The sequence below is a fragment of the Mobula hypostoma genome, chromosome 2 (assembly GCF_963921235.1).
Source record: "Mobula hypostoma chromosome 2, sMobHyp1.1, whole genome shotgun sequence".
NCBI classification, from domain to species: Eukaryota; Metazoa; Chordata; class Chondrichthyes; order Myliobatiformes; family Myliobatidae; genus Mobula; species Mobula hypostoma.
In genome coordinates this window covers 236,993,551-237,021,367 of record NC_086098.1, presented here as the reverse complement: position 1 = coordinate 237,021,367, position 27,817 = coordinate 236,993,551, and the positions used below count along the sequence as shown (strand labels likewise).

The window sequence follows — 27,817 nt, the reverse complement described above, 5'->3', positions numbered from 1 at the left end:
ATTATTAAATCTTGCTTTACTCGTCTGCAACCTGTGCACTCTAGTTCTTCATTTCCCAATCCTGGGAAAAGTCAGACTACACAACTCCTTACGATTTTATACACTTTATGAGATGGCATTTCATTCTACGCTCCAAGGGATAAAGTCCTAAGCTCCCCGACTTATCCTTATCACTCAGTCCTTCGAGCCCTACCCACATCCTCATAAATATTTACTGCACGATTCGTAGCTTGATGGCATTTTCTTATGGTAGAGTGACTAACACTGAAGACAGTTTTCCAAGTGTGACCGATTCAACATCTAATGCATGTACAACATTGGATCCCAACGATCTAAACTAAGTATTCTGACTGTTGAAGGCCATTTTGCCAAAAGAATTCTTCACCGTACTGCATACCCATAACTTCACTTTGGGGATAGATGTTTGGATATGAATGAAATTGATAATTAAGAATTCAGTGCAGGGAGTTGAGTGACAAGCCCCATTTCATTCGAAATAGGAGAGAGCGCGAGAGTCCAATAACCGAATAGCATACCCTTGATTAGTTTTTTCAATGGCCTACGCTGCATCCCAGTGGAAAAGGAAGTACATTTTACGGTGATGGAGCGGAACAACTCCATCTGGTTAGGATGTTGTTTTGTTTTCCCGGAGGAACGGGAGTGACGTCCAGAGAATTCGAAAGGTATTTTCTGAAAGTCTTCGAAGCGTCTATAGCATGATCAGATACGTGTCCATGCTCCTGAACCAGAGTTGATAGCTTCACTCACCTCAACAATGGACTGATTCCACAAACTATGGGTTCGCTTTCAATGACTACAGCCCACGATTTTCATTCACTTATCTATCTATTTATCTGTCTAGCTACATGCCTATTTAATTATTTTCATTTTGCAGAGTTTGTCTTCTTTTCTACATTGGTTGCTTGTAAGTATTTGTGTTAGGTCTTTCATTGATCCCATTGTATTTCTTAGTATCTACTGAAAATGAATCTTATGGTCGTATATGATGACATATAGATATTTTTATTTGTTTCTTGGTACAATGAACTTTATGATCTCCAGCCATTGCCATATTCTAATTTTTATGCCTTAGTTTAATCCATACAGTGGTTTCTGGTCAATGGTCACCACTGGATGTTGGTGGCGAAGGCAATGACAAGGTGCATTGGGTCATCTTCGGGATTTGATAAATGTGATCTCGAACAGTTTTAATCTCATTAGCAACTGGGGCAGAAACGATGCGCCGGAAGGCCCACTGTGTATTTTTTTTTTTCAAAGAGCAGCTGCCGATATCGACGTATAAAGTCCGTTTATTTTGTATTTATAAACTTTTTACCGGCCTGTAAATGTTACACAACTGAAGATGAAACATTTTTGAAATTAGACGTGAAGTTAGGAAGATTACTAAGGTCGACATTCATAGATTCCAAAGGACGTGTGATCAGTCTCCGCCCCATCCTATCACTGGCGCCTCCCAATTCATTAACATCCCTCTTAATAAACAGACCCGGGGGCTCCGGTTTACAGAACCTGGAACTGTGAACAGCGGGGATTAGTCCGACGTTTCGGCGCTTACTGTCTCAGCCTATCGGAGCAATGTCCCTAGTACTGCATCTCCTGTGGGCTCTGCTGGTCCATTTGTCAGGTGAGAGTCGCATTGCTTTAGCGGCGAATTATCCATTGAAATTGCAATTACCGATTACCTTTAACACGAATTTAGCGATTGACGAAACTTCTATCGGATCCAAATCACCCAGTGGTTTTATTACATTTTATTGCAGGTATCTTGTCGGCCCCAGTTCTCAATCAGACACCAATGTCCGGTCCTGTCTCCGCGGGACAGACCGTCCGCTTAGAATGTCGGATGCAGAACGGTAACATTGCAAGTCATCACATGGGCTGGTACCGACAGCTTCCCGGAGTGAGACCAGAGTGGGTGATCAGACATGATTATGATGATGGTTACATAGCGCGAGGGACAGGGATCACAGACCGTTTCCAACCGTCCAGAGACACCTCCAGCAATAGCCACATCCTGACCATCAGCAGCTTGGAGTCCCGGGATTCCGCTGTCTATTACTGTGCAACCTGGGACAATGGAGTTATCTTCGGTCCAGGCACTATCCTGGATATAAAGAGTAAGTGACTCCCTCATTCCGTTATAAGCAATGCCCATCATAGACCCTCTTGTTCCACACTGCTGTAGACATATCCGTCCAGAAAATGACAGTACCATCTGTACGCCGTAGTGGAGTTCGAACTGTCTCAGATCGGGACGGAAGGCCATTCATATCCGCTGATGAACCATTTTTCAATTTAATGAGCTCATTACACGTGGACAATCGCGGCATTCGATCGCCTCAATCTGATGTGGTACAACCTGAGATTTATCAGAAATTTTCCCAATTTAACCCAGTGAAACAGATGCACTAATAACAAAATCAAAACTACCACAACTCACTGTTAGCCTATCCCCAATTTCCGAACTGCTATAAATGGTGAGCACGGTGTTCCGGACCGTCCGCTTAAAATTAAAATCTTCAATGTGGTCGCGATAAGGAAATAAAAAATGCGTATTATTTTTAAGTTACGTTGCAGAAAATGCTGGACAAAGGCGGGCTGGTCAGAGAGTCGAGCGGGAACAGTCGGGTTTGATCGTGTCCGGGAGGTAATCCCGGTCTGAACTGGACCGTTACTTGTTCCTTCGCCTCACTTCATCTCACGGATCCGCTTTTCTTTTCCGCCATTTCCTCTACCATTACTAAGCGGGGAGCTTTGTATAGCCTGACGTGGAATGTTCACAAAGTCAGGGACGGGCAATTGGATATCTCGGGAATTCGCCTCAGCAAAGGGTCCAGGAACAGAGTAGCACCGTATTTATTGATGTTGGCGGAAGGTGGGCGGAGAGGGGGTGGTGTTGAGCTAATTCATTCGGAATCGGGATATTTGTGCTAGAGAGAGAACAGTGGATTAGAAATCCGAAGTTTGTAGCTCTCCTTCACAGAGATGACGGAGTAATATCTGTCAATTCACCGCCCAGTTCTAGATTATGGGAACTATTAGAGTTCGGCAGTGAACTCGAAACTGTAGACACACCAATAACCTGGAAGAAACGTGTGCAGGACTTTGATGGGTGGATTGGGTGAGGCTCCTTACTCGTCATGATTGGAGCCTGGGATTTCTCACCAGTGAATATAGTGAAAGGTAAGGGCACGGGGGAGCTGTGATTAACCTGGGAGACTCCTGACTGACAATTTATTTCCCAACAGAATGACGCATCCTCCGCCACATATTTCACTCTTTGCCCCAGTAGCTGGTGGCTTGAGGTTAATTCTCAGCCAGTTTTTTTTTGATCCCGAATTCTACTCAGTCCTAAATTTAATGTTGTTTCTATTCCCCTCCGTGTCCTTTCTCACATACAGGTACCGAATCCCGGAAGCCCACGGTTCTTCTGCTCCCTCCCTCAACGAAGGAGACCGGTTCAGGTTCTGCTACTCTGTCCTGCCTGGTGAGCGGCTTTAAGCCGGGCTTGGTATCGGTACGCTGGAGCGTGGATGGAGTCCATACCGACAGCGGGGTGGCGACAGGCGCTGTGTCCCCGGACACCGACCAGACTTACAGGTTGAGCAGTTACCTGCGGGTACCGGCCGCTGCCTGGAACAAGGGCTCGAGTTATTCCTGCAGCGTGAGCCACAGCTCGCTGAGCTCGCCGCTGCGCAACACCATCTCTTCGTCCGCCTGTGCGCAGTGAGGCAGCTTCGGTTGCCTGCGCAAGCTGATTGTTTGCTCCTGTTTAATGCAGTAAAACGCTCACTGGGACTGTGCAGCCGCCTTGTGAAATGTAATTGTGTAGTAAAACCCGCTTCTGGGAATAAACAAATGTTTAATAATTTCAAAAATGACTGCCTGTCTTTTGCTACGAGTCATTCTCTGTAGAATTATATTCACTGTGCTCTGTCTGAACTTCCGCTATATGTAGAATGGGGAGAGAACGCCCTTCAGACGGTGCTCGTGTTGTCGTTGGATCTTGTGTAATACAGCTCATAATAAAGAAACAACTACCTGTGGGTTTACGTGGTCTGTTTTTACTCGGCTGCTCGCAGTACGTTGGGAGTTTGCTGGCGTGTAACGTGCAGTCAGAATTACATCAGATGCACTCAGGTATCCTATTCCGCCATTCCAGACCAATGCTGATATTTGTGCCCGACGCTGACCTCTTCCGTCTTCGTGCACTTCCCGCCATCACCAGCCCCTTCTTTCCCTTTCCGACCTGCACCTCTGCTCTTCATTTCCAGCCTTCTCTGTGGGAGGGAGATCAACATTCTCACTGCTTTTTGGCCAAATTAGGATTGCTACTGGGAGAGTTACACTTCAATTTTTCTACCAGTGACTTCCGCATTCTCTCCATCTGAAGTTTTCGTTTCCTTTAGTTCCTGCTAACGGAGTCCTTGTACGTCCCGATACCACACCGCAACCCGACCCCCCGCTGCCCAACCCCGAATCAAACACACACACACACACACACACACACAGAAAAACACACACGCACGCACACACACGTAAATACTGGCCGTTTTAAGTTAAAACTTTCCGCGGGATGTCGAACAAGAAAAAAAAATGCGGATTTTTTTTTCAAGTTGTATTGCAGGAAAATTGCGTCGTGCTGATCACAGAGTGCAACAACACAGTCGGGTTTGCTCGTGTCCAGGAGCAAATCCAAGAATAATCTGGAAGATTTCTTGTTTCGTCGCCTCGCATCCACTCACAGGCCAGCCCCTCTTTTCCGCCATTTCCTCAGCCATCACTGGGCGAAGAGATTTGAACAGTTTAAAGTGAAATGTTCACCAAATCAGGTACAGGCAAATTCTATCTCTGGAACTTAATGAGGAGTTGTCCTCAGCAATGGGACTATTAACAGGGAAGAACAGGATCCGTTGTTGGTAGGAGAGTACGGATTTTAGGCAAAAGTTTCACGGAATCGCAAAGCACTGCTAGAGAGGACAATCTATTCGAAACTCGGAATTTGTAGAGCTTTGTCACAGAGCCGAAATCGTAACTCGTCAATTGGCGGCCCAGTTATATTTCTAGGGAACTATTGGAGTGTGGCAGTAAATACCACTGTACAGCTAGGTGAAAAACTGGGCAACATGGGTAGGGAATTGATGAACGGAGTACCCTTGGGGTCTGGAACTCCCCGCCCGGAAAGACAGTGGTAGTTAAAGCCGTACTTGGGATTTGTGATTAACCTGGAGAACTCCTCACTGACGCTTCATTCACCGACAGTATGAAACGTCAGTGACCGCAATCACTGCCACACATTTCAATGCTTGCCTCAATAATCGGTGGTTATTTATCTGCCAGAGTTAACTTTCCTCTCCTGAGATCCAGTTAGTCCTAAAATTAATATTGCCTAATCCTCTCCATCTCCTCTCTCACACTCAGGTCGCGAAGTCCGGAAATCGTCGGCTCGCCTGCTCCCTCGCGCCCCGGAAGAGAACGGCTCGGGTTCAACCACTCTCTCCTGTCAAGTGAGCGGCTTTAAACTGGACTTGGCAGCACTGCGCTGAAGCGTGAATAGAGTCGGGAGGAGAGGGAAGTGACGAAAAAACATCATGGACGAGACCTGCAGGCTGAGTAGTTACCTGCGGGTACCCGCTGCTGCCTGGAACAAGGGCTCAAGCTATTCCTGCAGCGTAAGCCGCAGCTCGCTGAGCTCGCCCCTGCGCAACACCATCTCTTCCTCCTCCTGTGCGCAGATGGTTTTCATTTCACGCAGATTGTTTGCTCCTATTTAATGCAGTGAATCCCGCACTGGGACTGTGCAGCCGGCTTCTGTGATATAAGTTTCTAGTAATGTCCGCTTCTGCGAACAAACAGAACATTTAATAATTTCAGAAATTATCCTGATGATTATCCATCTTCTGCGGCGAGTCATTCTCAGTAGAATTTTATCCACTTTGCTGTGCCTGAACTTTCACTGTGTGGAGAATGAGGACGGTGTCCACGTTGTTACTGAATCGTGTGTAACACAACTTGTAATAAAGAAGCAGCTCGCCGCTTGTTTATCGTGCCCTGTCTTTATTCGGCTGCTCACAGTACGCTGGGAGTTTGCGTGTGGATAATTTTCCATCTGGGAGCCGCCTCATATAGAATTACACCCAACTCTATGCACATATACTGTTCCGCCCTTGCTTACCATGGTGATCTCTATGTCCTGCGCTGCCCTTTTCCGTCTTCGTTCCGCTCCCGCCATCACCGGCATCTTCTTTTTCTTGCCGTCCTGTAACCTCTGCTCTTCACTTCCAACCATCCCTGTGGGAGGGAGGGAGACATTTACACTGCCTTTTGAACACCGCTGGGCGTGTTACACTGCAAGGATGTTTCCCCGTAACATGGGCATTCTTTCAATCTGAAATTTTCGGTTCAGTAAGTTCTTCCACAAAGACCATTCGGCCTCCTCGTACGCCCCCACACCATACCGCAACAATCCCCACGCACCGCTCCCCCCAAACCCCCGGACCACTTACACACACACAAACACACACACACACACACACACACACACACACACACACACACACACAGCTCTGCCACAGGAATATTTTAAGGTCTGGGCAGGGGAACGTAATATGTAACGCACAGAACCCAATGTTTTCCATTCCCCACTTTCTCGCACTCCTTCATTCAAAGGGATCACGGTGATATTTTCATCTCAGTTAGTATTTCCTGCACTAACCCTTGACAATCAAATCCCTGAATATGTAAACATGTCTCAGAGTCTGGGAACTCCCTGTCATTTAGTGTGACGTCACCTTCAATGCTCAAAGTAAATATATGTATATCCAAGTGTGGATATGTTACTATAAACTACTCTGAGATTGATTTTCTAACGGGTATTCTCAGTAGAACAAATAAATTCTCTATACTATAGAATCAATGAAAACTAGAGGCAAGCAGCTATAAACAACCAATGGCAAAAGAAGAAAGCCGTGGATAAATGAATAGGTAGATAGAGGGATGGATAGATGGATAAATAAATCGATCGATAAATAGATAATACTGAGAGCATGAGTTACAGTGTCATTAAAAGGGAGTTGATAGGTTGTGGAATGAGTTCAGAGCAATGACTTCTGAAGCCATCCCCGCTGGTTCAGCATCTGATGTTTGTCAGGTAATATCTGTTCCTGAGCCTGGTGTTGTGGAGCCTGAGACTTCTGTATTTGACACATGGGATAGAGTTGCAGAACCGGGAAACAACGTGAAATGACAACGTGGTATGGATATAGATCCTCCCTGGTGTATAGCGTGGCGTTTAAAGAGTACTACTGATACGACCCAAAGCATCGAGTGTACTCTTTTCCATAGATGCTGCCTGGCCTGTTGAGTTCCTCCAGCATTTTGTGCTGGCTAATGAGCTTGTTCAGAAGAAAAACTGATTTCATCTAGAGAGGTAGTGATTGTATGCTGGCTGATGTTTTTTTTTATATTTGATGTTTGATATTTGAAGTGTGTTTCACTGTCGAAGGTTGTGCAGTATTCCCGATCGGATCCAGGTCAAGCAGCATCTATGGAAGCGAATAATGTCGATGCTTTGGGCTGAGTCTCTTCATCGGAACTACTGAAGGACCTCGGCCTGAAATACCGACACTTTATTTCATTCCATAGATGTTGCCTGACGTGCTGAGTTCCTCCGGCATTTCGTGTAGAAACCTAATTTGGTCATTAATGAAGTTTCAATGTTGATTGGGTGGTGCCATCCTGTATCCTGACGTTCAGGGATCATTATTTCCAAATTAAGTATTCTGTTTCTGGAGCATACAAATCAACGTGCGAGGCATTAGAAAAGAAATTTTGTCCATACAGTAGGAATCAGATGAGCAGCCGTGTATATAGCGCCCTCACCTGGGTTCGAATGATTAACATTTTTTAACAATTGAAAACATCCAAGGATAAGTTGTCGCGTTTTTTTTAGATGCCTCTGTATTGCGATAAATGTAATAATGGAAAAGCTTCACTCATTCATATGTTTTGCACATGCCTGGGTCTTCGAAAATATTAGAAAGAAGTATTTCAAACTTTCTCGATACTTTTCAAAGTTAACTTTAAGGCTAATCCTTTGACCGCTTTATTTGGTATTGTTGGAGGGAAGGATATTATTTTGGAGTCATCTGAATTGCACATCTTGGCTTTTATTTCTCTTATGGCCAGAAGGACGCTCTTGCTTAAATGATAAGATGCCGCCCCTCCTGTGCACGCTCAATGGTTACGTGTTGTGTTGTCATGTTTAAATTTAGAGAAGATTCGATGTTCAATCTCTGAATCTAGCCAAGACTTTCGACCATTGTGGGGACCTTTTTTGAATTATTTTTAAACGTTTTGATTTGCTGTTAAAGCACAGATGACGACTAATATTTTTTCTCTTTTTTTAGTAATCAGCTTCGGTCTTGGTACTGGGTTAGTTTTTTTTAACAATAAAATTACTATATTTCAATGTTACGAATTAATTAATTTGTATGAATATAGGGTAAGGAGTCTTTATATGCGATTTAGTATAATGTATTGATTATATATATTGTACTCTGTATTCTTATATGTAAAATTAATAAAATATATTGGAAAGAGGAAATATCTTAGAAAATTCTGCAGCAGTCAAACACGTTTCAAACATTAAAACACTACTACAAATAAACATTTAATATAATATGTTAAAGATTAAAGGATTGGTATTATTTGTACATCGTAACCTACAGTGAAATGCGCCATCTGCGTCAAATCAAATCAGCCAGGTTTGTTCTGGGTAGTTGGTAGAATCCGCACCGTAAACTCTACAACTAGAATGCGGGCGTTGTATAGTCAATTGGGGAGTTGCATGCATTGGTATCCTTTATTGAATTAAAAAGCGTATGATATACATACATAGAGAAAATCTGTTGAAAATTTAGAGGAAGCTGTTGAGAACACAGCCTGTAATTTTGTTCTCTGTATTTATGGGAGGAATATTTGCATTGGAGGCAGAATTACAACGCTTCGCATTGTATGTTCTTGGAACAAAGTGATTGACTGTAACCGAAAGGCTGGGCAGGTAGCTCCCCTCTAACTTCCGCTCAGTTATAATGAGCTATGTTGACGAATTCTCTCGGATTCACTGTTTTCCCTCTCACACACTCAGCAGTAATATTACTGTGCAAATAAGGGCGACATTACGTGATAGAAATCCCGTGACGAATAGAAGGGACAGTATAAATTGCATGTAGGTTCTCGTTCCGATCGCTCACGAAATCTTCCAAACGAGAGCGATTGCGTCCCTATGAGGGCACTTTCGGTGCATGTTTCTCCTATTCCAGCTTTTCAGTGCAAACATTGTAACGTTGTGAAATGGTTAGTTAAATAAGCGATATAAGGAAAACGCGCCACCCTGACAGCTTTCCTGGATGTCCTGAGGTATATGTTTTCCACATATAATTAGCCGCTTTATCATCTGCAATGGTAATAAGCAATCTAAATACTATGGTTTACTGAATTATAAAATGTACTGGATTTTAAAGGGGAAAATTGTCAACTGGAAAAGAGAACACGAATAATGTGGTGGCAGTGGAACGCAGCCTTAAACCTGATTGTAGCCAGTTAGCCAGGTTCAACGGCGAAAAGAACCTTGGTTCTTTTTTTTTTTTTGCAGCGCTGTTTACCCCTTCTTTTGAGCACCTACCATCAAGCAGAAGATAATTTAGCATTAGGACATGACTGTCAGGATAGGAAGCAGCTTCTTCCCCGAGGCTGTAAGTCTATTGAATTCGGGTCACTGTCCAGATCTCATCACGTATAAAGCCCCAAAAGAGTTATACTGTTTACTTTTTGCCTTGTGTCCTAAACGATCCTTATGCTGAATGTCAATCTTCTGGAATATGTTTTAATATTTGTTAACTTATTTGCGTTAATATTATTTTATGTGGTGTGTGTGCGTTATATGCACTGTGTTGTGCATCTTGGTCTGGAGGAAATTTATTTCGTTTGGCGGTATACAGGTATACAATTTAATGATAATAAACGTAGTGAAGATTGAGCCGGTGTATCAATTCTGTTTGCTGCTTACAAAACTCCAAAAATGTGTCTTCTAAATTGCTCTCACTACAATCTGCAGTCTTTAATTTCCCTTTCAAATCAAATCGTTTAACTCTCATTCAAACTATAGCTAGATGCAACTGAACGTTCCTCAAGGGCAAAATGCAAAACATCTAAAATAGCAAGTAAACATACAAAAACAACGTGTAAGATAATTCAAAATATCGAGCCGAGAAGCATATTCACTCAACAAAAACATAAACAGATCCTGGGCGACAATGGTCAACAATCGATGGTACAGTCTCCCGGCAGTCAGCAGACGCACACAATCCAGCCTATCATTCCACCGCTCGAACACGAGAAGGCAGCACCTATGGGCGATGCCATGGACCAGCCGAGCTCAACCACGCTGGAGCGCTTTCGCGTCGCTGGCCTGAATTGCACTAGAGGCAAGTTCAACGATTAAGGCCAAGTTCTCGCTGCAACTGAGACTACACAACTCCCATATCGACTGTCCCACCACCGGACAAGGGTAACAGGCCTGCGGCAATTTACACTATCACTGTCAAATAGGTTGGATCGTAAGTAATATGTCCGAGACAATCTCCCACGGTTATGCTGCACCTACTCCGATGCTTCCGGGTGGGCAGCAACATAGTCCGCAGCCAAGTCTGCTTCTTCGCACCCAAACCGGCTCCTCGGATACATCGGCAGCCTCCTCCAATATCCCGACCAGCTCCGTCGACGACTCGGCCGACCCTTTCGACGCCCCGCACTGTGCAATGATATTGGAGTAGAATTGCCTTTGGACCGTAAGGATGAAATTTTACAAAGAAAAAAATCACCTTGGGTTTGCCCCCGAGAGGCCCCTCCATTAAGACGCGCTGCCATCTTACCGGAAGTCAATGCAGTCATGGGACGGTACCTTAAAGCAACGTACGTTTGAACTGTCGTAATGAACGAGCGATTTCACGATCTTCTGAAGAATTCGGCGGACTTAACTCTCAAGTACGCAGATACGAAAGCTTTAAGATGATGAACGTCTACCGTTTTGGCTGGAAGAGAGGGTGGACGGGAGGAGTCAAAGCCAGACTGAAACCTGAAACAACGAAAGCTCGTCTACTCAGCATCCTGTTAGCAAATGTACAGTCACAACAGAACAAGATTGAGGACCTAAAGGCAAGATTGGTCTAGAGAGATAAATGAGGAATTGCTGTGTTCTGTGCTTCACGGAGACATGGCACTGAGGACATGCCTGATACATCTGTAAGACCGATACACAGGATGGACCGAACTGCTGATTTGGAGAATGCAAAAGGAGAACTTATGAGGTTCATGACGAACCCTTTGCGGCGCTCGGGTGTAGCGATTTTGTCGTACTGTTCTTCCCCTGACCAAGACATCGAACGATTAAGCGCCGGCCGTTCTACTTACAAAGAATGTTCTCCTTTATGAACCTGACCGAAGTTCTCATGCCACCAAAAGCCGATGTTAATCCGGCACTCGAGATATTGAACGCTGTCATCACCAAAAAATAAACAACCCACCCCAATGCATTTCAAGTCTTTGTAAGGGACTTCAGTTGAGCTTGTTTGAATATCTCTGCCCAATTATCATCAGCTTATAAGCTGCAGCACCAGGGCCCCAACACACTCGCCCAGTGCTATAGTACGATATGGAATGCCTACCGTTCTATGTCTGGTGACCAAGTAAGATACAAGAGACCCAAGTACAATCTTCGGAGAGCCACCGCACGTGCAAAGTGGCAAATCCGGACTGTCCTTGAATCATAGAATAATGTTCGACAGCTGTGGCAGGGCTTGCCTTCTATTAGGATTTATAAAGTGAAACCAAGCTATATAGCTGACAACAACGCTTCTCTTCCAGATGAGGTTATGCTCCATTTGATGGTCAAAACCTGGAGGCAGCTTCACGAACTTAGCTAGCCCTCGTTGATCTTGAGATTTCATTCTCTGAGGCCAACGTGAGAACATACTTCAGGAAGGAGAACCCACAGAAATCATCCTGCTCAGATGCCGAACCGTGTATGAAACACTTCTGCTGATCAACTGGTTCGAATTTTCACCTGTATCTTTCACCCCTCGCTTTGGTAGTCTGGGGTACCCGCCCGCTTCAAGCTGGCTTCAATCATACCGGTACCGATGAAGAACGTGTAACCAGTCTCAACGTCCATCGTCCAGCAGCACTTACATCCACGGTATTGAAGTGGTTTGAGCGATTGGTGGTGAAACATATCAACTGACTGAGAAACGACTAAGGTCCGCACAACTTGTCCATAGCATATGCCATTTCTACGGCTCTTAACTGAAAATCGGAACATCTGTACAGCAAATATGCGAATGATGCTCTTTATCGATTACAGCTCAGCGTTTAATATTACCGTCGACTCAAACGTAATCAATGAAGCCTTGCCATCAAACTTTACTGTATAGCTCCTCGATTTTCTCACTTGCAGAACCCAGTCTGCTTAGGATTGGCAACAATATCTCCTCCACAATCTCCAAAGGTGCCACAAGGTTTTGTGTTTAGCCTGTTGTTGCACTCGCTTTACACGCGTGACTGAGACAAAGAACAACTCCAAATTTGCTGACGACACCAAAAAGCAAAGGTAGTGACAAATCAGCATTTAGGAGAAAGAGTAAAAATATGGCTGAGTGGTGCCACAATAACAACCCATCACTTAATACCATCACGATCAAAAATCTCATTATTGGATTCAGAAGGAGGAAACCGGTGGTCCACGAGCGAACCCTCATAGGCTTGTCAAAGTTGAATTCTTCGGTGTTATTATTTGAAGGGATTTGTCCAGAGCCCAGCACATAATTACAATTACGAGTTTAGAACGGCAGTGTCTCTACTTCCTTCGAAACTTGCGAAGATTCGGCATTACATCTAAAACTTGACAAAATTCTATTGATGTATGGTGGAGAGCATATTGACCAGTTGCATCAAGGCGTGGTGAGGAAGTGCCAATGCCCTTCAATGGAGAATTCTACGAAAAAGCACTGGGTGCGGCCCGTTCATCACGGGCAAAGCTATCCCTACCATTGCTGAGTACATCTACACAGAGCGCTGTCGCAGGAAGGCAGCATCCATCATCATGTTCCCACCACCCAGACCATGCTCCTCACTCGCTGCTGCCATCTGGAAACAGGTAGAGGAGCCTCAGGACCCACACCACGAATTTCAGAAACAGTTATTACCCGCAACCTTCAGGCTGTTGAACCAGAGAGGATATCTTAGCGCAAATTCTCTCGCCCCATCATTGAACTAGTCCCACAACATATAGACTCGCCTAAAAGGACTCTTCAGCTCATGTTGTCAACATATATTTATATATTTATTTATTGTTAGATTATTTTAATTTTTTTTCTCAGTTCAAACTGGTAAAACCTGAGGTAGGCACGCTATATTTCTAGTTACTAGGAACTTTCAGGATTTTCTTGTGGTGTTTAGCATTGTGGCTAATGATGTCAGTTGCAGGTATTACTATCGGGCCAATGTATACCCTATTCATGTTGCAAAGTCGTTCAAAATCCTCTTTTAATTCAGCATTTTTCTGGTATTTATCACTTATTGCTATCTATAAGACATGTGTGTTTGAAATGGCTATATCTATTAAGTAAGTTGTTCTTATCAGTTTTTCCTGTGTTTTTATAGCCAGACAGTTTTTGTGGATTAACCTGTCCGGAAAAACAGATCGGTGGTAATGTAAGTTTTGGCATCCTTACTCTAAAACTGGATCAGGGTTGTATTTATAGTGAGGTATGATTCCTTTTATGAGTTTGTATTTTAAAGCAAGAGTTTGGTGAATGGTATTTGCTATTTGATTGTGCCTGTGTAAGTAATCAGGTTGTGTTCGACTGCCACAGGCTCCTGCAATGTGTTGGATTGTTTTTGGTTTCCCTTGGCATTTACTACATTTATAATACTGAATTTGTTGGTGTTTTATTATGTATTGTGATATTTTTGTGTCCACTACCTGGTCCTGCATTACCACAAAGAACCCTTCTGTTCTGGGAGGGGATCTCTAACTAAGGGCCAGGCATATGACACTTCCTTGTCGGCGTCTAGTTCTCTCATATCGTGGGGATGTCTTCCATGAAGGGTCATGTTCTTCCATTGGTCAACTGTCTCATCAATAGTGATAACTTCTCCATTTTGCTGGGTTATGTTCTCATTTAAGTTTAGACGTCTATATTCATCAAAATTGCATATGCTCACGTGGTGTACTGAATCCGTTTTCGTTGATGAAAGGCTGTCCTCGGGAGTTTTATTTAACTGTTGTGCTGATTTTTAATATCTGCTATTCCTCTTTCCCCCTTCTGTCCTAGGTAGTGTTAATCAAAACACATATGAATATACGTAATGTTTTCTCAACGTTATCATTTTAGTTCTAATTTTCTATGTAAAATTTCCATATCGGTTTCAGACCAAGATAGCATGCCAAAGGAATGCGATGATATAGATATAGCAAAAGTGTTTATGCGTTTGTTATACTTTTTACGGATGAGCACTGTTTAGCAGAATTTCTTGAACCTTGAAGTAAATTCAGTCAAACGTTTTTCCTTCACCGCACTACGGTATGTTTTCTTTGTCAATATCCCAGATACTTACATGTTTTCATGTTCATCCATTGGTTCAGTTGTATCCTGCTGCTCTGGTTTGTATTTTATTAGCTGTATTGCACATTTCGTAATGTTGAATATTTTATATTCATCTGTTATTATTTTTATTATTTCTATAATTTTCCTCAGCTCAAGATGGTATAACCTGTGGTACGGGCATAGTTGAGCAGACTCTTTTCTCAATTGTTCGGAAACCTCCGACTATTCTAGTGGTGTTTAATATGATGGCTTTCTGGTCATTTATATAAATATTACTGTATAACCCTAATTCTTTAGTAATATTGTGTAGTTAACTTTAGGATAACAACTTTTATAGATAATAGTATTGGGACAAAGTATACCGTGTGCATGTTCCGCGGTCTTTAACTTTCCTTTTTTTAATTCCGCATGTTTCTGCTGTTTTTCACTTATCGATTTCTCTATTTTATGTGTGCTTGGACTGACTATTTCTATTATGCAAGTTCTTCTTGCTTGTTTATCCTGCAATATTATATCCGGATTGTTGTTATGGATTTTCCTCTCTGTAATAATGGATCAGTCGTAAAATAATTTCTGGGGCTTTTATGTAGAAATGAATCAGGCTTGTATTTATAGCAAAGTGTGGTGTCTTTTATGAGTTTCTATATTAAAGCAAGATTTTGGTCAATGACATTTGCCATTTCAGTGTGGTGCTGTAAGTAAACCCACTGAGTTAAACTGCTGCAGGATCCTGTAATGTGTTGGATTATTTCTCTATTCTCTAAGCATTTTCTGCATTTATCGTCTTGAATGTTTTGATCATCTATTGTTTGTGTGTGTGTGTGTGTGTGTGTGTGTGTGTTAACCACTGGCACTGTACTGTATTGCCACAAGGAATTCCTCTGTTGCTGGGAAGAGTTTTCCATCTCTGAAGCTAGCATATAATACTTCATAGTCGACCTCTCCTCTGCTCAGATAGAGGGGCTGTCTTCCGTAGAGGGTTATTCTCTTCCATTCTCTTCCATTTTCTCCTGTACTGATAATTTATTCATTTTTCTGGGTTATGCTTTCACTTAAGCTTAGTGGTGTGCACTGCTTATCAGAATTGCATATGCTGACGTGGAGCAGTGAATCCTGTTTATATTGATGAAAGTATATCCGCAGACGTTATATCTGACTGCCGTGCAATTTTTTACGCCCCTTATTCCTTCCGTGATCGATAGTGTTAATCTAAGTGCGTTTGAATGCTCATGGTGTTTTCTAAAATTTGTGATTGCAGTTCTTACTTTTCTTTGCAAGTTTTCCTGATCGGTTTCGGACCACAATATTATGCCAAAGGAGTACGGTAATATGCGTATAGTGAAAGTGTTTGCGTTTGTTATATTTTTACTGTTGAATTCTGTATGGCAGAGTTACTTAAGCTATAACGTAAATTCTGTAGAATGTTCTTCACTTTATAGCATTATGTTCTATTTCCTTTACTTGTTAATAAAAGACTTTGAGAAAGATTCGCCTCGCGGTGTCGCTTGGCCGAACCACCGATGTGCTGTTGGTATTCAATATAAACCCTGTTTTCCGTCTCTACATGGGAGTTCGTCGTTCCTACGCTCCTCGGTTCAGTTGTTTACCAGCATACACCGTGATACTACCAGGTAATAGGCCCAGCGGAGGTTCAACAGCGACTTCGACATAGGTTGGCTGGAGACGAAGGTGCCTGCTATTCTCAGTGCTTATCCTGAGTCCAAGTTACCAGTGGACGTACCGAGCTTCTCGGCTTTACGTTCTGAGTTTCTCCAGTGGCCGCTTCAGGCTTTTCCAGTGCCCGCGTTCCCAGAATCTGAGTCCCATGTCTCACGTCTACATAACAATTGAAAGCTTCAAGCAATCTTATCGATTAGATCCGTATGATTCAACAAATCAGCATTCAAGTCAATAATGGAAGATTAAATCACTGAGAGCAAATTCCTTCTGTAGGTTTCAGTTTCATGTTATCAGGGTCTCAGATCTCCTCGTCTCAAGATTTTTTTTCTGCATATCAAGGTTTTTCTGCGTCTAAGCGTCCAGATCTCATTATCCTGGCCTAAGTGTTCAAGGTGCTTAGGGTTATCAAGGACTTCAAGGTTTCCAAAGACGACAAGATTTTCAAGGTCATCAATGCTTCCAACTCCTTTTGAAGGTTTCCAATTAATTTCCAGTGATTCCAATGTTTTTCAATGTTTCAAAGTTTTGTTTTGAATGTTTCCAAGGTTTTGCTCAATGTTTCCAAGGTTTTGCTCAATGTTTCCAAGTTTTGTCTTTCAGTGTTCTCACCGTCTCGAGGACTTCCAAGTCTTCCTCTTGAGGCTACACTCGAAGTTCACTGGTCTCGCTGGAGATTCCCTGATCTCGCTCGTGGTTCCTGTGAGGTTCCTTGGTCTTTCTGCCTCTCGGGTATCCCAAGCCTCTCTGTCTCTCGGGACTCCTAATTCTCTCTGTCTCTCTGGGCAACCAAATCCCTCTGCACCTCGAGGTCTCCAAGCCCCTGTTCTTCTCGAATTCTTCCATCCCTCCCTCTCGAAATCCCCGTCTCTCGATGAGTCCGTGAATCTCGGGTTTTCTGATTTGTCGGGGCCATCAAGTGCCAGCCATAGGGAATGGGATGCTGTAATAATTACTTCGAGCTATTGCGGGGCGCTGAACAGCGTTTGCGCTCCAAGGTTTTTAGAGTGCCTTAATTGGTTTATCGTTATTTAAGAGGTCCATGTGTTTTTCTCGAGCGACGTTCTCTTTATAATGCAGTCTCCTGGTGCCTTCTGTGTTACCTTGGTAAGTCTATTTTCACCGGCTGAGCAATTTCATGTTACCTGTATTATTTCAACCTATGCCCGATTACCGCAAATCGCACGGTCCTTGTTTTGAGAATGCTTCGTCTCGCAGTGCCGCTCACTCGAGCCACCGATATTCTGTTGGAATGCCTTTGACTAAACTTTTATTTCTGAATCTAGATGAGAGTAAGTCGTTCCTCTGCACCAGATTTCAGTCGTTTGCCAGCGCGCACCGTGGCAATGCGTAAAATTCCAAATCACCCATGTATAATACGTGTGTCAAGGTACTGTTTAATTCCTTTGGTTGTTTCTGATTTAATACCTTATTTTCGTCCGACTCCGTTAATTAGAGAGCGTGTTTAAGGCGAGACAAAACCATAGTTTGCTTGGAGATCACCAGAAAAAATTGCTTCAGTTTAATTTGATAACGATGGTTGTTCTCTTTTGACTGTTAGGATAGTTACAGTACGCAATTGCTTTCATCAGATTTGTAGGAATTTCACAAGTATTGTGTGTAGTTATATGTATTAAGAACTTCTATTAACCGTGAGTGTGGCAGAATCAAAGGCTTTTTCGTGCTCAATATAAGAACATGAGCGATTCTGCCTTTCTGTCGGACTTTCCTGTATAGACAATTTTCATTGTTCCTGGATTGGTCATTCTGTTTTCTTCGTCTGGCACATTTCATGTATCTATTGGTAAATTATTGTTGTATTTTTTCTCAGTTCATGTAGATAAAACTGAGGAGCTGTTTCCGTAACAAATTTGTTTTACAAGTCAGTGTTGTTGGCCCTAAGTTGAAACTTCTGTCAAAAATTCTGGCACTTTTTCTGGATTTTAAAGAAAATTTTTGATATATATTAGTAGGTACGCATGCAGACAAGTATTTGTTTAAATAATTATTATGAATATTATCACTGCCACTAACTTTCAAATTTTGGATATTTTATACCCTTTTTTAGCATATCTATTGTAGCTTCAGTTGTTTGTTCCTATCAATTGTATGAGAGCATTCTTTATTCTTTCCTCATCTAGCTTGCTGCTTGATTGTCCATTGCCCTGTTTGATATGATATTAGACCATAAGTTCATTATCTCTGTGTTTATTGGTAATTTTGTGCTAGTGTTAGTTACTTCTGGTGCTTCGACTTTAGTTTCATTGTCCTGTATAACACTTTTTCATTGTTCCTGAATTAATCACTCTTTTTCCCCGTCAGGCGTATTTCATGTTACTATTTCGTCTGACTAAATTATTATTATTATTATTACTATTATTATTTCTCAGCTCAAGCTCGTTAACCTTGAGCTACTGGCACAGCCAAGTACACTCATTTCTCATTTGCAAGGAACTTTCGGACTACTGCAGTGGTGTTTAGTATTGTAGCTTTCTGGACATTTATGTATATTTTCCATACTCTCCTCTTTCGGTCTAATTGTTTAATAATATTGGCTAGTAACTTTGAGATTATGCTTGTTATATATATTACAATCGGGACTATGTATACCTTGCTTATGTTTTCTTATCTTTCAATATTTTCTTTTAATTCAGAATAAACTAGTGTTTTACACTTCTTGATTTTTGTATTTTATGTGTGTTTGGAATGGCTATATCTTTTAGGTAAGATTTTCTTGCTTGTTTATTCTGCATTATTATATCGGTTATTATGGATTGTCCTATCTGTAATAACGGATCGGTCGTAATATAATCTGTGGGACTCTGACTCTATAATTGAATTAGGCTTGTATTTATAGTAAGGTATGGATAAGTTTGTAATTTAAAGCAAGATTTTGGTGAATAATGTTAGCCACATATTTCTGTCTGTGTAACTAATCAGATTGAGTTAAATTGCTGCAGGATTTCTGTAATTTGTTAGATTGTTTCTGATTACACTTAGCACTTTCTGCGTTTATCGTTCTGAATTTGTTTTTCTTCTATTATGTATTTTGATCTCTTTTTGTGTGTGTGTGTGTGTGTGTGTGTGTGTGTGTGTGTGTTAATTATCTGGTCCTGTGTTGCCACAAGGAACCCTGCTATTTCTCGAAAGAGAGTGGCACCCTGTGTTCTCTAAAACTTGTCATCTTATTTCTTATTTTTCTTTGCAAATTTTCCAGATGTTTCGGATCAAGATATTATGCCAAAAGAATAGGCCAATATGGGTATATTATTATTATTATTATCATCATCACGATCATCATCATCATTATCATTATCATCATCATCATCATCATCATCATCATCATCATCATCATCATCATCATCATCATCTGTATCTGCACTAATTTCTGTCGTTTGAACATCGGTTGTTTCTGCATCCTGTTGGTTGTGGTCTTTCACTGATACTATTGTGTTTCTTTGATTTTCTCTGCATGCCACATTAAAACGAATCTTGGGTTTGTATATGGCCTCATATATGCAATGTGATCATCACTTTACTTTGACAATTGAACTTGAACTGCAACACTTAAACCATGGAAATATATTTACATCAATGTAGGGTATAATGTGGTATAGTCATATTGTTAGATGTCCTCAGATGGCATCTCTTTGCGATTTTCTCCGAAGGGAATTGTAAGATATTCCCGCCTACGGCTACTTCAGCCATGGGTACGTTTAAAATCTAGTAACATTCCAGATTTTAGTGATTCTTGAAGGCTCGTTCTCAATGCCCAAACATTCTTTGGGGTGTAGTCCATACTGCCCAGGTAACTGCACTACCTTCAGACTTTTCAGCTTCTCAAGCACCTTCTCCTTAGTAATAGCAACTGCGCTTACTTCTGTCCCCTGACACACTTGAGATTGTGGCATTCTGTTAGTGGATTCACGGTGAAGAATGACGGTAAATGCTTATGTTCTTCCGCCATTTATTTGTCCCCAATTACTACCTCCCCAGCGTTATATTCCCGCTGTCCAATGTCCACCCTTCCCCCTATTTTATTCTTTATATATCTGAAAAACCCCTTTGGTATCCTCTTTTTTTTATTTTTGGCTCGATTACCTTCATACTTCATTCTACTGTTTTTTAAAGCATCTGCTCCTTCCCCCTTCAGTCCTGATTAAGTGTTCCGGCCCGAAACGTTGACTGATCGTTTCCACGAATGCTGCCTGACCTGCTGAATTCCTCCAGCGTGTTGTGGGTGTTGCTTTGACCCCAGCATCTGCACAATGTTTTGTGTTAAACATTCCATATGCCTTCTTAACCACACTATCAAGCTGCCACTTTCAGGGAACTATGACCTTGGATCCCAAGGTCGCTCTACTCATCAACACTGATAAGGATCTTGCCCTCAATACTGTACTGCCTCTTTGCTTTCACCTACCAAATTGCGACACTTCACATTCGGCCGAATTACACTCCATGTGTCATTTCTCTGCGCATATCTGCAAGTGCTCTAAATTCCGCTGAATTATTTACCAACCTTCGACACGATTCACAACACGATCAATCTTCGTATTATCAAGAAACATTCCAAACTAGCCACATACATTTTCATAATGTCATTTAAAGGCATCATAGACATGAGAGGACCAAGTATAAATCTTGCGGCGCGCCACTATCCACTGGTTTTGATTCCAAATGGCCAACGCACCATGGATCCTATTATCCTTACTCTTCCGGATGATCGTCCCATGAAGGATCTGTCAAACGCGTCACTAAACTTCATGTACACAACATCCACAGTTCTACTTTCCTCAATCACCTCGTCGCCTCGTCAAAAAAAAACGTAAATAAAGTTCGTAAGACATGACCTGTCCGGCACAAAGCTCTGCTGCTTCTCCCTAATTAAGTCGTGATTTTCCAGATGCTCATAAATTTTGCCCTAAGAATTCCAGCAGCTTTCCAACCACTGACGTGAGATTCACCAGACTATAGTTCCAGGATTATCCCTTCTTCTATTCTTGAACAATGGAACGACATTAAATAATCGCCAGTCCTCCGTGACCTCTGCTGTTTCTGGACAGGACGCGAATATATTGGTCAATGCAAAAGCAATCTCTTTTCATCATCTCTCAATAAAATAGGGTATATACGATCAGGCCCAATGAACTTCTCCACCTTAATAAGTTTTAAGAAACCCAACACAACCTTCTCTTAACTCGAAATTCCCTAGCATTAAATACGTTAAAACTGTTCGCCCTGTCCTCCACGTGCTTCTCCTTGGTAACTACAGCACTTATGTTTCCAGGGCATTCAAGGGAGTTGGTGTTTCCATACCAGGCCTTGATGTAACCAGTTATGATAATATGTACTGGACATCTATAAAAGTATGTTAAAGTTTTAAACAATATGTCGAATCTTCGCAAACTTCCAATAAAGCCGAGACACTTCCGTGCCTTTTTCATTACGTCAGTTACGTGATGGACCCAGGACAGATCCTCTGAAATGATAACACCGAGAAATTTAAAGTTGTTGATCCTCTGAACCTCTGATACCCCGATAAGCACTGGCTCATGGACTTTCGGTTCCTCCTCCTGTTGTCAATAATCATATCCTGGTTATTGGTGTTGTGGCATCATTCAGCCAGATAGAGGCCCTGTCAAAATATGTCAGTCCTGTCCTCCAAGGAAGCAAAGATCACACGATCAGTATGGGAAATTGGATACGCGGAGCAGTGGGCGAGAGGTATGTTTACGGAGCTGTCAGAGGTAGCGCTAAACGCTGGTAAAACTGCACAGCTGAGAAGACATATGAGCAAGTGCATGACATATGGGTTTAGGACAGGTAGATAACTTGTTTGACATGGATGAGTTGGAACAAAGGGTCCGTTTCCATTCTATATAACTACAGGGTTTAGTATCAAACAGAGTCAGGGTATTAGTGTGACAGTTCGTTATCAGAGGTGCAACAAGGCCCACTGAAACATATTATTTATTATAGACACTGGAACGTAAGGGCAAAATATATTTTAAATTGATGAGAAGCAAGAAAATAAAGGATAACATATCTTCTTGGCTGGTTCATGGCACAGGTATCTTTTACATCCAAGTAAGGCAACTGTGAGGGAGTCAAATATTGGCCTTAACAAAGGATGTTTGAGGGCGGGAGATTTTAATCCCACCATGCCGTTGGAAGACAAACTCTCCATTCAGGAAACAGATTTGAACTTCGGGTCCAATTGCACACGCTGATTGTGTGTCCTTTGAGTTTCTGGAGAGGACTGGCCATGAGAGAGAGAAACCATACTGTGTGGAGTTTAAGTAACTGAGAGACGATGACAGTGATAGACAATCAGCTACAAAGAGGACGCAAAGATTCGATCCTCTGGATAAGCGATGGGGAACAGGATAAACAACTGTGTCGTGACCCAAATCAGTAAGAGGCTCTGCATCTATCTAAATAGTTTGTTGCTCAGAGGATTTCAGTCGGGGAAAGAAAGACATTAGACCACCAAGTCGGGAGGGAGAATTGGAGGAGCAAATTTGTAAGGAGATAGCAGATATCTGTAGTAAGCACGAGGTTGTGATCCTGGGAGATTTTAATTTTCCACACATAGACTGGGAAGCCCATACTGTAAAAGTGATGGATGGAATGGAGTTTGTAAAATGTGCGCAGGACAGTTTTTGCAGCAATACATAGAGGTACCAACTAGAGAATAGGCAGTGTTGCATCTTCTGTTGAAGAATGAGATAGGTCAGGTGACGGAGGTTTATGTTGGGGAGCGCTTTGGGTCCAGTGATCACAATGTCATTAGTTTCAATATAATTATGGAGAAGGATAGGTCTGGACCCAGGGTTGAGATTTTTGATTGGAGAAAATCTAACTTTAAGGAGATGCAAAATGACTTAGAAGGAGTGTATTGGGACAATTTGTTTTATGGGAAGGGTGTAATAGAGAAATGGAGGTCATTTAAAGGTGAAATTTTGAGGGTACGGAATCTTTATGTTCCTGTTAGGTTGAAAGGAAAGTTTAAAAGTTTGAGAGAACCATGGTTTTCAAGGGATATTGGAAACTTGGATCGGAAAAAGAGAGACATCTACAATAAATATAGTCAGCATGGAGTAATTGAGGTGCTCGAGGAATATAAAAAATGTAAAAAGAATCTTCAGATAGAAATTCGAAAAGAAGATACGAGGTTGCTTTGGCAAGTAAGGTGAAAATAAATCCAAAGGGTTTCTACAGTTATATTAATAGCAAAAAGATAGTGAGGGATAAAATTGGTCCCATAGGGAATCAAAGTGGACAGCTATGCGTGGAGGCAAAAGAGATTTTAAACAATTTCTTTACTTCGGTATTCACTAAGGAGGAGGATACTGAATTGTGTAAGGTAAGGGAAACAGATAGGGAAGTAATGGAAACTATGATGATTAAAGAAGAGCAGGTACTGGCGCTTTTAAGGAATATAAAAGTGGATAAGTCTTCGGATCCTGACAGGATATTCCCTAGGACCTTGAGGGAAGTTAGCCTGGAAATAATAGGGGCTCTGACAGAAATATTTCAAATGTTATTAGAAACGGGGATAGTGCCGGAGGATTTGAGTATTGCTCATGTTGTTCCATTGTTTAAAAGGTTTCTAAGAGTAAACTTAGCAATTACCGGCCTGTGAGTTCGACGTCAGAGGTGTATAAATTGATGGAAAGTATTCTTAGAGATAGTATATATAAGTATCTGGATAGACAGAGTATGATTAGGAACAGTCAACATGGATTTGTGCGTGGAAAGTCATGTTTGACAAATCTTATTAAACTTTTGAATAGGTTACTAGGAAAGTTGACGAGGGTAAAGCGGTGGATGTTGTCTATATGGACTTTAGTAAGGCCTTTGACAATGTTCCACACGGAAGGTTAGTTAGGAAGGTTCAATCGTTAGGTATTAATATTGAAGTAGTAAAATGGATTCAGCAGTGGCTGGATGGGAGACGCCAGAGAGTAGTGGTGGATAACTATTTGTCAGATTGGAGGCCGGTGACTAGTGGTGTGCCTCAGTGATGTGTACTGGGTCCGATGTTGTTTGTCATGTACATTAATGATCTGGATGATGAGGTGGTAAATCAGATTAGTAAATATGCAGATGATACTAAGATAGGTGGAGTTGTCGATAATGAAGTAGGTTTTCCAAGCATGCAGAGAGATTTAGGACAGTTACAAGAATGGGCTGAAAGATGGCAGATGGAGCTTAATGCTGATAAATGTGAGGTACTACATCTTGGTAGGACTAATCAAAATAGGACATGCATGGTAAATGGTAAGGCATTGAAGAATGCAGTAGAACAGAGGGATCTAGGAATAATGGTGTATAGTTCCCTGAAGGTGGAATCTCATGTGGATAGGGAGGTGAAGAAAGCTTTTGGTATGCTAGCCTTTATAAATCAATGTATTGAGTATAGGAGTTGGGATGTAATGTTGAAACTCTACAAGGCATTGGTAAGGCCAAATTTAGAGTATTGGGTACAGTTCTGGTCACCGAATTATGGGAAAGATGTCAACAAAATAGAGAGAGTACAGTGAAGATTCACAAGAATGTTACCTGGATTTCATCGCCTAAGTTGCAGAGAAAGGTTGAACAAGTTGGGTCTTTATTCCTTGGAGCGTAGAAGGTTGGGGGGGGGGGACTTGATAGAGGTATTTAAAATTATGAGGGGGATAGATAGAGTTGACGTGGATAGGCTTTTTCCATTGACAGTAGGGGAGATTCAAACAAGAGGACATGAGTTGAGAGTTAGAGGGCAAAAGTTTAGGGGTAACATGAGGGTTTTTTTTTTACTCAGAGAGTGGTAGCTGTGTGGAATGAGCTTCCAGCAGAAGTGGTTGAGGCAGGTTCGATATTGTCATTTAAAATTAAATTGGATAGATATATGGACAGGAAAGGAATGGAGGGCTATGAGCTGAGTACAGGTCGGTGGGACTAGGTGAGAGTAAGCGTTCGGCACGGACGAGAAGGGCCGAGATGGCCTGTTCTGTACTGTAATTTTTATATAATTGTATGGTTATATTTGGGAACAACGTGATTCAGAGCTGCAGGGATCAGGAAGGATGGGGGTGGGGACTGGTGATCAGCCATCAGCTTGGGTAACAGAGGAGCAGGTTCGCATGACCCAGTAAATGATCTTATTTATTCCCTTCTGTATCCAGTATTGAAAACGTTTATCGGTATTCCTCAGGCTACCGTCATATTCATGTGTGAGCTCGGAGTGTGCTGCGCGCTGGTTCAGAGAAGGAGAGAGTCCCTGAGCTGATAATCACTCTCCGTGCTGTTCTCAAGCCCTTATGTTCCTCGCGTGATTTTTCTGTTCCCTGCGTTCAATCTTATACATTTATCTGACAGCGAGCTAAGAAAGTCGGCACCACCATCCACCAACCCCTCTTTCTTACTCTTCTCTGACATCTCTTCTTTCTTCTCTCTCTCTCTCTCTCTCTCTCTCTATCTATCTATCTATCTATCTATATATATATATCTGTCCATCTATCTCTATCTCTCTCACGCGCGCTCTCCGTCTCTATCTCTATATCTCTCAAACACACCCTCTTACCCCGCTTCTCATTCTCAGCTCACTTCATTCTGACTCTCTTCCCTCTTTTACTCTATATCCTTCTCCCTCCCCATCACCTTCTCACCCTCTGTGGCTCCCCTCTCCCCGAAGTCATTCCACCTCTCTTTCCAGTGCATCCCCTTCATTCCCTTTCAGAATTGTAATTTTACGTTTTCCTCAGCATTCTCATCACTTATAAAAACAAATGTCAATTTTTACAAACGATTTTTTCAAATATTTAGTTCACAATTCGTGACTTCCTGTTAATACAGTTTTTCAGATTTAGAGTGTTTTTTTAATGTTCACCAGAGCCAACCGCTCCCCCCCCCACCCCCAATTCCAGGCCAGTGACCACACCACCTGCACCAGATCACAAACAAGGCAGAAGCAGCATTGATTTGAGTAAATGTTGCTAAATAAAGGCTGTGCCAACACCGCCCCGGTCCCCGTGGGGACATGACGAGGTTCACAGCTGCATCAGTGTTATTCACAGATACATACTCTTCGACCCTGTGAACCACTATGAGGGAGGGGTTAACTGGACTAACCAGTGTCTGACGGTCAGGATGGGATTGAATGAAAAGGACCATGTCCCAGGTCATTAATGACATGTTTTCGAGACTCCAGTCCCCGTCTCCCATAACCCAATGAGAGCTGATCTTCAGGCAAAAGACTTACAAATCTGTAGAATATTAGGAGATAACATTTCAGAAGTAAAAAATAAGCCAGGATGCTTCCTAGTGGCGTCATTAGACAAACGTTGATTCCGAATCATACAACAAGAATTCTTATTTGCAATAAATTTCTTATCATTCATTGTACAATATGCAACCGTTTGTTGCAGATGGTTGCGGAATGCAGTTGCGGGGGGGCGGGGGATGATGAACTAAACCATGGTCAACAGAAGCGAGAGGGGCAATGTTCCACACAGGGCCCACTGTTAGTGACATCGATCTTCAGAGTGAGGATAAGAATAAGAATCAGGTTTAATATCAGTACCTTATGACGGAAAATTTGATGTTTTGCGGCAGTACAGTGAAGGGCAATACATAGAAACAATTAGAAACATTTAATACATACGATACCAAATATACTAAAATTACAAAAATATACATATGTATGCAATGTTGTTGTTTATATAATAATAATTATATGTTGTATATATTATATATATATTAAATTTATTATAATAAATAAATACATAAAACTTGCAACTTATCCATTATATATAAATCTATCTATTAAATAAGTAGTACAAAAGACGACGAAATAAAATATGAGATGGTGTTCATAGTCTGGTTCAGTGTCCGTTTGGGAATCTAATGGCAAAGGGGGAAAGCTGTTCGTTAAATGTTGAGTGTTTATCTTCTGGCTCCGGGACATCCTCTCCAATCTAGTAATGAGAAACGGTGATGTTCTGGGTGATGGGGGCTCTTTATGACTGATGCCGCCTTTTTGAAACAACTTACACATACTGCCTCGCCAGCCGGGCGTAGCACAGGGCCGGGAAAAGAGTGTGAGAAAAGTGGTTCAACTCCAATTATGCTGCGGTTCTGCAGCACCAGCGGGTAATGCATGCTCCATGGACTGGTCGACACCACTCTGAATCTATACGGCGCTGCACTGGTCTGGCCCAGGTGGAAGTGGGGATAGTGAATATGGAGAGGCCTGGTCCATAAGAGACGAAGTGCGACAAATCATGGGAATCCAAGGATTACTCAAAGCCACTATGAAACCATGCAGTGTGACAGTGGGTACCAGTGAGTCCACGCTCAACCGTAGGAGTGTGCTTTCTCTGGGATACGATAACTGTATCTCACAATAACGTACACAAAATGCCGGAGGAGATCTTTTGAAAGTCGACGTCTCGAGTTGAGACCCT

General features: G+C 42.1%; 1 protein-coding gene and 1 long non-coding RNA gene across 2 annotated transcripts; both read left to right on the top strand.

The window, feature by feature from the left end:
• Positions 1 to 1,524: 1,524 nt before the first annotated feature.
• LOC134337164 (immunoglobulin lambda-1 light chain-like) lies at positions 1,525 to 4,087 on the top strand. Its single transcript, XM_063032003.1, has 3 exons — positions 1,525 to 1,645; positions 1,782 to 2,138; positions 3,423 to 4,087. The coding sequence occupies exons 1-3, from the start codon at positions 1,597 to 1,599 to the stop codon at positions 3,749 to 3,751; spliced, it is 735 nt and encodes a 244-aa protein (XP_062888073.1). The 5' UTR covers positions 1,525 to 1,596; the 3' UTR covers positions 3,752 to 4,087.
• Positions 4,088 to 4,135: 48 nt separating this feature from the next.
• Positions 4,136 to 5,650, top strand: LOC134337176 (uncharacterized). Its single transcript, XR_010015946.1, has 3 exons — positions 4,136 to 4,161; positions 4,638 to 4,853; positions 5,443 to 5,650. It is a non-coding gene; the product is annotated as an uncharacterized LOC134337176 (long non-coding RNA).
• Positions 5,651 to 27,817: the final 22,167 nt, after the last annotated feature.

Coding starts and splice junctions, on each gene's coding strand:
- LOC134337164 (XM_063032003.1), top strand. CDS start 1,597: ATGTCCCTAGTACTGCATCTCCTGTGGGCTCTGCTGGTCCATTTGTCA. Junction 1,646..1,781: donor TCTGCTGGTCCATTTGTCAG/GTGAGAGTCGCA, acceptor ATTTTATTGCAG/GTATCTTGTCGGCCCCAGTT. Junction 2,139..3,422: donor CACTATCCTGGATATAAAGA/GTAAGTGACTCC, acceptor TCTCACATACAG/GTACCGAATCCCGGAAGCCC.